The 12,637-nt window shown below is 47.9% G+C and overlaps 1 protein-coding gene across 14 annotated transcripts in view; it reads right to left on the reverse strand.

Annotated features, from left to right (window-relative positions):
- The window catches only part of SENP6 (SUMO specific peptidase 6), a 448,534-nt gene that overhangs the window by 183,196 nt on the left and 252,701 nt on the right, over window positions 1–12,637 (reverse strand). For all 14 annotated transcript variants that reach the window (XM_029595592.1, XM_029595591.1, XM_029595594.1 and 11 more), the window contains one exon: window positions 9,713–9,746. In XM_029595592.1, coding sequence (XP_029451452.1) covers window positions 9,713–9,746 — 34 coding nt within the window. The remainder of the gene's footprint in view (window positions 1–9,712; window positions 9,747–12,637) is intronic.

Here is a 12,637-nt window from a genome sequence, read left to right on the forward strand (position 1 = left end):
TGTCGAGGCAGGAAAGCCTTTGCCTGCAAGGTGTCCAAGTCTGCCCCAATGAATGACAAAGTTTGAGATGGGACTAAGCAGGATTTGTCGTAGTTGACGACAAATCAGAGTGAAATTAGTGTGTGTAATGTAAGATATAGGGATGACAGAGCAGCTTGCTGAGTGGGAGCCCTGATTAACCAATCGTCTAGATAGGGGTGACGTGAACACCTTGAGTTCTGAGGAAAGCTGCAACTACAACGAGGCATTTTGTGAAGACTCGTGGTGCAGACGCAAGGCCGAATGGAAGCACTCTGTACTGATAGTGCTTGGAGCCTACTAAAAACCTCAGGTATCTACGATGAGATCGATTTATCGCGATATGAGTTTATGCGTCCTGGAGGTCTAGAGAGCAGAGCCAGTCTCCTCTTTGTAGAAGAGGAAGAAGAGAGCCTAAGGTTACCATTTTGAATTTTTCTCGCTGGAGGTACTTGTTGAGGGCATGTAGATCCAGAATTGGACGAACGCCTCCCGATTTTTGGGGGATTAGGAAGTACTGGGAATAGAACCCTAGGCCTTGTTTTGAGTATGGCACTGGTTCTATTGCTCTGGACTGGAGGAGGAGGGAGACCTCCTGCTCCAGGAGCAGTGAGTGGTCAGATGTTCTCCACGACGGTAGAGGTGGGGAGTCCGGTGGAATGGGGAGAAAGTTCAGGTGATAACCTTGAGCAATTATCGATAGGATCCACTGGTCTGAAGTGATTGAGTGCCACCTGCTGTTGAAATGGCACAATAGACCTCCCACTAGTATGTGGGGTAATGGAAGCTGGATGCTGCTCTCTACGTAAGAGTCAAAAACCAGAAGCAGGGCCGGCTGAGGGGCTGTTTGCAGTTTTTGTTTCCGTGTCTGACGAGACTGGGCTTTCTGGAACGGTCTCGTAGAACGGGTTCTAGTTGGTAGCGGGTAGGACTTCTTCGGGCGGAAGAATGACTTCTTAGAGTCTTTTCTAAAAGACTGTTTTGAAGAGTATTCGGAAGGCATGAGAGAGAGCTGTTTCAGGGTCTCATGATGGTCCTTTAGTTCCGCCACAGTCCGTTGAATCTGCTCACAAAAAGGATTGTCTCCTACACAGGGGAGGTCAGACAATCTGTCCTGAACTTCAGGGCGAAGACTTGAGCCAGGCCCATTGTCTTGCTGAGATAGCAGCTGCAGATACCCTGGTTGCAGTGTCAAAGATATCATAAGATGACCGCATCTCATGCTTGCCTGCCTCAATACCCTTGTTGACTAGGGGTGGTAGTTGCTCTTGAAATTGCTGAGGCAGGGAGTCTGTTAAATCTTGTATCTGCTTAAACAAGACCCTATTATATTGGGTCATATAGAGCTGATAAGAGGCAATTCTAGAGATGAGCATTGATTCCTGAAGACACGGCGACCAATGGCATCTAGAAATTTCTGTTCCTTGCCCAGGGGAAAGGAAGTATGAGGTTTTGCTCTCCTTGCTCTTTTCTGGGCAGATTCAACGACCACAGACTGATGATCAAATTGAGGTTTGCAAAAACCTGGAGCTGACTTAGTTTTTGGGTACTTGCCAGGTTCTTATGGCCTGGATTGGCCACTGTTGGAAACAGGATGCTGGGCTTGATGGACCCTTGGTCTGACCCAGTATGGCATTTTCTTATGTTCTTATGTCTTCTTACTGAACGAGATAGGTGGTGTCAGCTTTCCTGTGGACTGGAGCCACAGAGCCAGGATGTTCCCAGTTCTTTTTGAGGAGATCTAGAAGAACCTGGTGGATAGGGATGGAGGTTACTTCCTTGGGAGCATCCAGGAATTGTAAGAGCTCCATCATTTGATGCCTTCCAATTGCAGATGTTCAGTCTGCAATTGGAAGGGTACCAATTCAGACATCACCTTCACAAAATTGATGAAGGAAAGGTCCTCTGGAGGAGAACGCTTTCTACTTTCAGTAGGTGAAGGTGGTGAAGGCAAATCATCGGTGTCTGATGAAGAATCATCAGTCCAGGTGTCGTAGGGATCAGCACCTGCTCTTCTAGGGACTAGAGGAGGACAGGGTGGTGGGATCCCTGAAGGTCCTGGGTCAAGGATCCGAAGGACTCAAAGGAATAACTGGAGGCACAGATGAGGGCATCGAAGGCACTGGTGCAGGCATCGAGGGCATTGATGGTATGGCTCGGTGGTGCGATGGATGCGTCGGCAGCGATGGGTGGATTGGTGGCACCAATGGACGTATCGGCATCGATGGCTGAGGCATCGGCAGAACTCCCGAAGGAGGGATGCGGAACGGTGTTTCTCCTCCTGATGACAACGCAAGCGAGGAGGGCACTGGAGCCATCGTGACCCGGGGTCCATCGGTGGAAAAGCGGCCATAAGCACTTCCATCCTCGATAGCAGAAGTGCCAACGCTGCTGGAATCGGGTCGATGGTCAGTTCTGCAATCGGTACTGGTGTCGGAGGAACCTGGAATTGATGCATCGCCTTGTCGATGGCATCCTGAACCAGCCGGTCCAGTTCTTCTCGGAGACCTGGAGCAAGCAGCCCCGGCTCCGGAACAGGAGGAGGAGGCAGAGGCATAGCCGGAGGGACCACCGTTAAAGGCGGAGTCGCGGCTCCAGATACCCTGTCGGGTGAGGGTTGCCTAGGAGACCTGGTTGCCGAAAAGGTCAGTGCCTTTTCTGAATAGGGTTTCTTCGACGGCGGCTCGGACGATGATTTCGCTCCCTCGATGGTCCGAGACTTTCAATGCCGGTGGCAATTTTATCTCTACGATCCCCTCGGTCCTGAGGGGGGAGTACAGGGTGTCAAAGGCTGAGAAGTCGTCGATGCCGGATGGTCACCGGCCAGAGGTCGATGCTGGCGGGAAGTTGACTGTGCCGGTTCTGACGAAGTCGATGCAATGGACGGCATCGGGGTTTGAGCACGAAAGAGAAGCTCCATCTTCTCCATTCTAGCCTTGCGACCTTTTGGTGTCATAAGGGCACATTTGGTACAGGTTAGGACATCGTGCTCACTTCCGAGACACATTACACAGACTTTGTGAGGGTCTGTGATGGACATGGTGCAATTACAGTCCGGGCACCGGCAGAACCCAGACGCCATGGCCATGAAAAAGTTGAGCTGCGGTACGGTCATCAGCCAGTAGGCCACGAAGGTCAAACCCAACGGTAATCGACGGAAAACAGGTAAAAAACTTACCGGAGTACCGCAGCTTGAAAAAGTTGAAGGGACCCCTGTGGGGTAATTAAATTTTAGTAATTCCATGAGGAAAATTCCTGTCAGGAATCTCTACAGAGCTCCTTAACCACGTGGCTACTGCTGCACGGAAAAAAGAACACTGAAGGGGGACCCCTACTGGCTGCAGGGTTAGTGCCATGCTGGGCATGCCCAGTAGGGGCCAGTCAAAGTTCTGGAAACTTTGACAGAAGTGTTCCGTGATTGGGCTCCATCTTGTGATATCACCCATATGTGAGGACTACCATCCTGCTTGTCCTGTGAGAAACCCAACTCCCACAGGGTGGCGGGCAGATTGCCTGAGGACTAACCTCTGTCCTGCTCTCCTAGGTGAATACCTGTTAACAGGTAAGCAACTCTGCTTTCTCCTAGACAAGCAGGATAGTAGTCCCCACACATGGGTGAATCCCTAGTTACAGGCTGTTCCCGAACACAAGCAGAACCAACAGGTACCGAACCTGGTGCCAATGGGCACAACAAAGGTGCTGTTGATAATAGCAGGAATAGCCTGAACCCAAAAAAAGGGCCCTACACAGGAAGAGTTGGGTTCTACAGCTGGAAGAGATTCCGGCGGACAGACTGGCCGAAGCTGCTATCATGTCGGCCCTCCCTGTAGTGAGCAGCTAAAGTGTGGAGAGAACTCCACATTGCCACTTTGCAGATCTCAGACACAGGGACCGCTCTCAGGTGGGCCACCAAAGCTGCCTTGGCTCTGACAGAATTAGCCTTGACATGGCCCCCAAGCTGCAGCCCTGCCTGCGCATAGCAGGAGATGCAATCCACCAGCCAGTTAGACAGGGGTTTGTTTGGCAACCACAACTCCCAATCTGTTCTTATCAAATGAGATGAAGAGTTGCGTGGATTGCCTGTGGCCTGCTGTCTGCTCCAGGTAAAAGGCCAAGGCTCTCTTGCAATCCAAGGTGTGCAGAGCCCGTTCGCCCTGGTGTAAATGAGGCCTGGGGAAAAAAGGTGGGCAGGATGATTGATTGGTTTAGATGGAAATCAGTCACTACCTTAGGCAGGAATTTAGGGTGCGCACACAAAACCATCCTAGCATGAAAGAACTTTGTGTATGGTGGGTACATCAATGCCTGAAGTTCAATGACCCTGTCACCGCAGTGGCCATGACCAAAAACATGACCTTCCAGGACCCTTCATGAGATGGGCCAACATCACATTCAGGTCCCAGGACACAGCCGGAGAACACAGAGGCGGCTTTAATTGAAGCAGACCTCGCATGAATCGCCCCACTAAGGGCTGCATAGAGATGAGTGAACCATCCACCCCTGCTGGTAGGCCCCGATGGCATTCAGGTGTAGCCTGACAAAGTTGGTCATCAAGCCAGCATCTGACAGATACAGCAGTCAAGTAGTTTCGGTGTACAGCAAGAGAACAGATCCAATCCGTGATGCTCACACCAACGGCAAACCTCCTCCAATTCAGGCCATAAGACTTCCCAGTGGAAGGCTTCCTGGAAGCTGGCAAGACCAGAGACACAACATCCGACAGGTCAACAGGCTGCAGAATTAGCTTCTCAACATCCAGACCATTAGGGCCCACGCCCTGTGGTTGGGATGGCACAGACTGCCCTGATCCTGCTTGACAAGGTCTGGGGAGGTCCTCAGACCAATCGGGTCCCTGATAGAACCCACAAGAGTGGGAACAAAATCTGCCTTGGCCAATGAGGGACTATGAGGATCATGATTCCTCTGTCCTGCCAGAGCTTCAGAAGTGTCTTCATCACAGAGGAAGCGGAGGATATGTGTACAGAAGGCCCCAGCCCCAATGATGGGCAAAGGCGCCTGTGACTGGTTCCCCCCCCCCGGCTGTACAGAAAGAATTGTTTCATCTTGCTGTTGCAGGGGGAGGCAAATAGATCCACCTCTGGGGTTCCCCAGAGGCGGAAGATCCAGTCCACCACCACCGAATTCAGGGCCACTCGTGGTGTCGGAAGGCCCGACTGAGGTGATCTGCCACCACAGTCTCCATCCCCGCAAGGTACATGGCTTGGAGCAACATGCCCTGAGACAGAGCCCATGACCAAATCTGAATCACTTCCTGACACAGGAGGAACATTTCCATACCTCCCTGTTTGCTGATGTACCACATTGCAACCTGGTTGTCAGTCTGAATGAGGACAGTCTTGTTGGACAAGTGATCCTGCAATGCCCAGAGCGTGTAACGAATCACTTGACGCTCCAGGCACTTGATCTGGCACTGAACTTCCTAAGCAAGGCCCTGCATGTGGAGGTCCTCTACATGCCCCCCACCCCACCCCAGGGTCGACACATCTGTGTCGAGTACAATCTGGGAAGGGGGAGACTGGAAAGGAGCCCCCTGTTTCCAACTGGGCAAGCTCTCCCACCAAGACAAAGATGCCTGGAGTGGCAGAGTAACATGGATGTATACATGAGGTTCTGGGGGGCTTGCTGCCACTGGGACTGCAGGGTCCAATGAGTCCTGAGCATATGCAAACGAGGCAAAGGTGCAACATGGACAGTGGCCACCATGTAACCCAGAAGGCGGAGCATGAGGCGGGTCAATACCTTCCAGTTCCAGCGAACCAGACTCGCAAGGGATACCAGTACGAGTGCCCGATCATGGGGCAGATAGGCTCTGGCCTGAGCTGTGTCCAGCTGGGTGCTGAATTTCAACTGCAGTGACGGGGTCAAATGGGACTTCAGATAGTTGATGACAAACCTGAGGAACTCCAATACCCGAATGGTCAAGTGCAGAGACCGAAGCACCCCCTTCTTGTGTGGCGCTCTTGACCAGCCAGTCAACCAAGTAGGGGGAACACCTGCACTCCTAGACGGCGGAGGTGTGCTCCCACCTCTGCCGGGTACAAACTTAGATTGTAAGCCCTCTGGGGATAGGGAAATACCTACAGTACCTGAATGTAATCCACTTTGAAGCGCTGTGAAAAGTGGAATATAAATCTAAATTTAAAAAAATTTGGTGAAGACATGGGAGTCCGAGGCAAGACCGAACTGCAACAACCTTTGTATTGGAAATGCATCTCACCCACAACAAACCGAAGATACTTCCTCTGGCTGGGGAAGATTTCGATGTGGGCTTATGGATCCTTGAGATCAAGGGAGCAAAGCCAGTGATCTGTTGCTGCTGGGTAACTCATGGAGTTGCTTCCAGAGGTTCAGAGAGTACTGCATCATATACAACTGATAGGAAGCAATGCGAGCAATCAACATGGCGCCCTGGAATACCTTCCTGCCCAGCACATCCAGTGCTCTGTGCTTTTAGCCCAGAGGGTCAGAGGCATGGGTAGAGGAACGCTTGGCCTACTTGAGCGCAGACTCCACCACAACAGACTGATGTGGGAATTAACGCCTCTCAAACCAAGGCCTGATGTACCAGATAGACAGAATCAGTCTTCCTATTTACTGGAGGCATGAAGATGGAATGTTCCCAAATTCTAAGGTGTAGTTCTGTTGGGTCCGTCGGTTCCCGACGCCCTCTCTCCACCCTCCTTACCTCTTTGGCGCCTCCCTCTTCGCCTGCGGGAAGATTGGCTGCCGCGGCATCCTTCTGCCAAAGTCCTCAGTCATCCCCGGACTGGCTAGGCGCTGCAACCCGCCATGTTTCCTGGAGGCCTAGGGGCGTGCGTGCGGCACGGCCCCAACTGAGGTACCAGCGATGGCGCGAACCTCAGGGGCGTCCCCCTGAGATGACGTCACCCGCGACGGATATATAAGGTCTTAGAATTTGCTAACAGATTGAGTTAGCATGTGTTCGGGTTACTCTACCTAAGCTACTCTGCCTCCTCGGACTTACCAGGGGTACCCGCTCCTCTGGGGCCTCGCTCTCTCCTTTGTTTTTCAGGCGACTGTCTGGAACCGGTACTCGCTCCTCGAGGGCCCTTGTTCCCAGACTTACTCTGTATTCTCTTCTGCCTGGAAGTCATCACTACCAACTACATCAGTGAGTTACCATTGCTCTCTCAGAGCTTTCCCAGGAACCAGGTACTCACTCCTCGAGGCCTAAACATTCCAGCTCCTGGGCTTCTATGAGACATTTTGTGAGTGTTACCATCAGGTTCGGTACATGAACTCTGATTACCCTGCCTACTCACTATATTTCAGTTTCTCTACAGCTCAGCCTCCAGGGATCACTGTTCCAGTATCTGAGGGACTACAGCCCAGCCGGGCATTCCAGCTCACTACTGCCACCTCTGGTGGTTCAGTATACTGTCTAATAAAAGAACTAGTGTGTCTGTCTCCTAACTCTGAGCTTGACCCGTGGTCCCTCTCGGGATCTTCCCCCTGGGGGTGTGGTCATCTGCCACGATCCAAGGATCCCCATAACTCTCCTAAATAACAAGTAGTTCCTTCAAGATGTCATGTATGGGAACAGCTACCACTTCCTTTGGGGCATCAACAAATTGGAGAACCTCCAGCATCTTATGCGTGGCATCCTCTTCCATCAGAAGCTGGAATGGAATGGTCTCTGCCATGGACAAACCCCATAAAGGTCAAGACCTCAGGTAGGGACCGGCACCGCTCCGGAGGAGGAGACAGGTCCATGGGAAGATCCCCTGAATCATCAGATGACAACTTGGAGGTATCATCCCCCACAGGTCATACGGGGCCCTCTTCTTCACTGAGATCACTCAGAGACACCCAGTGGAGGGCCCCTGCCCAGGCCCCTCGGTTTAGGCACAAAGGCTCCTGAAGGACCTGGAACCGGACCGGGGAATGCCAGTTGTGGAACCAAGGGCCTCGGCAGTGCTTGGGTAGTGCCGCAGGCTGTGCCGGGCCTTCCTCCTCTGAGGAACCCACAATGGGAATTGCACTGGAGAGAGGTGGCAATGGTGGCCCCCCGGGACATCAATGGACCTCCGGGTACCATCAGGTACCCGGAGGTCCATTGCGTGGGGAGGAAGACAAGAGGATCATCGAGGTGCTCCAGCAGTGGTGCTAACATCGAGGGTGCAGGCTCTGGCACCAGTGGAAGCACCGGCGGAGCTGGCAGCTCAATGCCCCGAAGGGCTCAGACCACCACCAGTTGAGCCCTTTGATCCAACTCCTCTTGGAAGTCTGCTGAAGAAAAAATGGGCAAAGGAGGGGGAGGCGTCACCAGATCTCTCTCAGAGCCCTGAGGGAGATCAGTGCCTGCCATTGGCATCAGTGGGGAACACCTGGGAATCCCAGGTTCGATGGAGGATGGCACCTCCTCTCCATGGGCTTGCCTCGGAGGCATCACAGCTGGCACCAGTGTTGAACCAACCCTGGTGCCATGCGAGGACTGTGACCGGTGACTATGCTTCCGTGACTTCCTTCGATGCTTGGCCTGGTCAATCCCCAGTGCCGAAGAGGATGGAAACTATCCAGACATCCTGGAGCGTGACAACACTGATGATGGATGATCCCTGGCCCCTCGCCCTGGAGGGGGAGTGGATAGTGAAGGCTCAGTGCCCATTGGCTCCCTGCAGCCTTCTCAGAGTCGATGGTTCAGATTTCTCAGAACCGAAGAGATTTTCCATCATATCTAAATGGGCGTGACGGCCTTTAGGGGTCATCTGGTCGCAAAAACGACACCCCTGGCTGTTGCGCAATGCCCAGGCAGAGGATACAAACCTCATGCAGTTCTGCGAGGGATAATGTGGGTATTGGCAAAAACCCAACTACGCATTAGCAAAAAAATACCCAAGCAGTTGGTGCCCAGCAGCTACAGAGAGCAAGACTACCAGGAATCGACCACAGAGAAGTGAGAACATTTACTGCACCGCCTAACTAACCAGTAGGGAGAAGAGGGACCCCAGCGCAAGCAAAGTCGGAATCGACCGAGATTTATCAAAAAAGATTGAAGAAAAGAGCAGAGCTCCACAAATGCAAGATAACTCTGCAAAAAAGAAGAGACTGAAGAGGGACCTCACATGGACGCGTGGATAGTAGCATGCTGGGCATGCTCATTGTGCTAGTCAAAGTTCAAAATTTCTAGAAACTTTGACATACGTTTTTGCATGCTGGGCTCCATCTGATGATATCACCCATGTGTGAGGACTTCCATCCTGCTTGTCCTAGGAGAATGCATCTACTCTGACTCTGTCTTTCTGGAAACATGGTTTTAAGAACTGAATACAATAGTACCAGATGAGGTCTTACCAATGATTTGTTCAGAAATATCACTTCTGTTTTTCTGCTCCTCTTATGCACTTTAGCATTCCATTGACACTCTGCTGCCTTTTGTACTGATTAGCAGCACTGAGTTCATCAGGTATGATCACCCCTAGATTCTCTTCTGTCCATCCTCCCATTCTTCACTGCTCTCCTGTCCTCTGCACCCCAATCTCATGACCATTTTTTAACATTAAATTTTATTTCCTATGCTATTTACAACTCAATCTATTAAATGTGTTATTGTTCTCCCTGATTAAAAGAAAGTAAAACAATCCAGTGCTGTTATGCCACCTGATTTCCTTAAACACCAGAAACATATGAAAAAAAAAAAAACCATACTAACCTTCAAGCTGTATCTTGATGTAATCCAGGCAAAACTGTGAAAGACAGCTACATTAGTGTGGTTACATATACATAGTTTTTGTTTTTTTTAAACATCCATAACTTAGCTGGTATTAGGTTAGAAGAATTAAAGATTATATAATTATACACTAAAATTAATATTTAGATCATCAACTCCACTCAAAAAAGTTCAAATTTACTTTCTAAGAAAAAGATATTTATGGAGATATACAATCTTAATGGAGGTATACGATCTTCACCATTTTACTTGCCTAAAGCTATTTTTCAACTACTTGAAACAGCATGTACCACATTTTCAATTGTTTAAACCTGTTTAAATCCAAACCTCAAAGGTCTGCATTGTCTGTCAATCAAGTACAGGTATAATTTAAAGTTGTAAACATTAAAGAAGCACTTTAAAATAGCCAACTCAGAAGGGAATTTTGCCTTACTTGTTTCAATTCCAGTCCTGTTAGTTCTGTATACTATTCTGGACAACTCAAAAATTGGCTATGCAAAATGCTTCATCAAAATAAATGGGTGAGAAAAATGGCACTATAAAGCCTTCAGAGGAAAAAGTAATATTTAAACAAGTTATTTTCACCACAATTCAAGAATCGGTTCTAGATGCCAAGTTTCCTGACTCATGACCCAATCAGACATCAAATATCAGAATATGGCACTTTATGAAAAATCCTTTTTGGCTTGGGTCAGAGCACCAACAGAGAGCTAATAATACTCCGGCTCTTCAATAATGGGGACATTACTTTATATTTACTTCCCTCTATAAGAATATCTCTATAAGAATATCTGTTGATCAACTGTAGAAAACCTAAGATATATCCTTTTTTCATGTGTGCGCCATTTATACCACCAACGCCCACATTTCTTAATGGAGGTATACAATCTTCACCATTTTACTTGCCTAAAGCTATTTTTCAACTACTTGAAACAGGATGTACCACATATTCAATTGTTTAAACCTAACTGTTTAAATCCAATCCTCAAAGGTCTGCATTGTCTATGAATCAAATACAGGGTATAATTTAAAGTTGTAAACATTGTTACCAACAAGGGCCCTGAACTTGGTGGTTGATGAAACAGATAAGTATGGGAAAATATAATTCCTACATCTTGAACGAAAAAACATCACAATCATTCAAAACCGAATCACAATCAATAACAACCAAAAATTACAACTAGCAGAGAAAGTACGAAACCTTGGAGTGGTTATCGATACGGAACTAAGTATGAAACAACATATATCTCTAAAAGTAAGGGAAGGTTACGCCAAACTTATGACTCTCGGAAGACTTAAACCACTACTAACACCAAATGACTTCCGATCAGTACTACAAGCATTCATTTTTTCAAGCACCGATTACTGTAATGCCCTTCTACTAGGATTACCCCACACCACGATAAGACCACTACAGGTATTACAAAACACAGCTGCAAGAATTTTAACTGGTAAAAGTAAGAGACCATATCACCAAAACCCTAATTGAACTACACTGGCTACCCATTGAACAAAGAATTCAATACAAGACTCTATGCACCATACATAAATTAATACACGACGAAAAGGCAGAATGGCTGAACACAGCCCTTCACGTAAACTTGAGATCAGCAAACTATTCCCTCAGTAAAAACAGCCAGACTAACTCAAGTAAGGGATAGGGCCCTATCCCTGGAAGGACCTATAATATGGAACACAATGCCTTTAGAAATCAGAACACAAAGAGACATCAAAGCATTCAAAAAAAGTTTAAAAACATGGTTATTTAAGCAAGCATACCACAAAGGGAATGAAGAGTAGAATCCAGGGAATTGTATGATGCGGTCCGAAGAACTCCCACACACACATCAGCTTACTCGAATGGTGTGTGTGTGTGTATATTTTATTTTACTTTACCTCTATTAGATTGCAACAACAGAGGACCAGACTTAAGTGTTAATTTATCTTATAGCCTATACTTAAAGTAGACATGACTTATCACAACCACTAAGTAATATTTAATATGAAAGTATGTTACAGTATTTGATGGCACCTATTTAGTTAATATAAATCAACACATCTAAGTTTGAAATTATGTGCCTTATTGGAAACTGTTGTGACGGCAACTAGCTTAACGACGGTATAGAAAAGATTTTAAATAAAATAAATAAATAAAATAAGTGTGGGAGCTTGCTGGGCAGACTAGATGGGCCGATTGGTCTTTTTCTGCCGTCATTTCTATGTTTCTATGATTGTTTTCAAGGCCCTGAATGATCTAGGACCTGGCTTCCTAAAAGCCAAACTGCAGTAGCATTATATAACGTGGATCTTGAGGTCAATGATGGCAGCCCAGTTAAGACTATTATTGCTTAAAAAAGTAGTGTTAGTCATGACCAAGAAAAGTACATTTTCATATGTCATTACTCATCTGAGGAACAATAGTCCAAAGGAAATTTGTCATATAACAAATGAGATGCAGTTTATATGGCTGCTTAAATCTTGGGTTTTTAGTCAGGTTTTTGCAGCTTAGTGTAACTATGAAATCTTTTAAGTGTGAGTTGGCGCTAATTGTGGATGAGCTACAATTTTTTTAGTGTGCTAGTGATGATACTTTAACTGTAATGCAAGATTTTAAGCGATGTCTTAGGTTTTATTTTATCTTATTAGGTGGATGCTGCTGCTGTATTTGTCACTGTACCACAGAATGTGAGGCTTCATATTAGGTGTTAAATGTGCACTGAGATAGGAGTTAAATGTTAAATATATTTTACATTTTACGTACATTTATAGGTTGATTTATATTTTGCATTTTGGGGTAGATTTTATAACATGCGCGCGCGGCCTACATGTTCGTGCGCAGGGGTGCACAATTGTGCACCTTGCGCACGCTGAGCCACACTGCCTTCCTCTGTTCCCTCCCAGGCCGCT

This window comes from Rhinatrema bivittatum, chromosome 3 (genome assembly GCF_901001135.1).
Source record: "Rhinatrema bivittatum chromosome 3, aRhiBiv1.1, whole genome shotgun sequence".
Lineage (NCBI taxonomy): Eukaryota > Metazoa > Chordata > Amphibia > Gymnophiona > Rhinatrematidae > Rhinatrema > Rhinatrema bivittatum.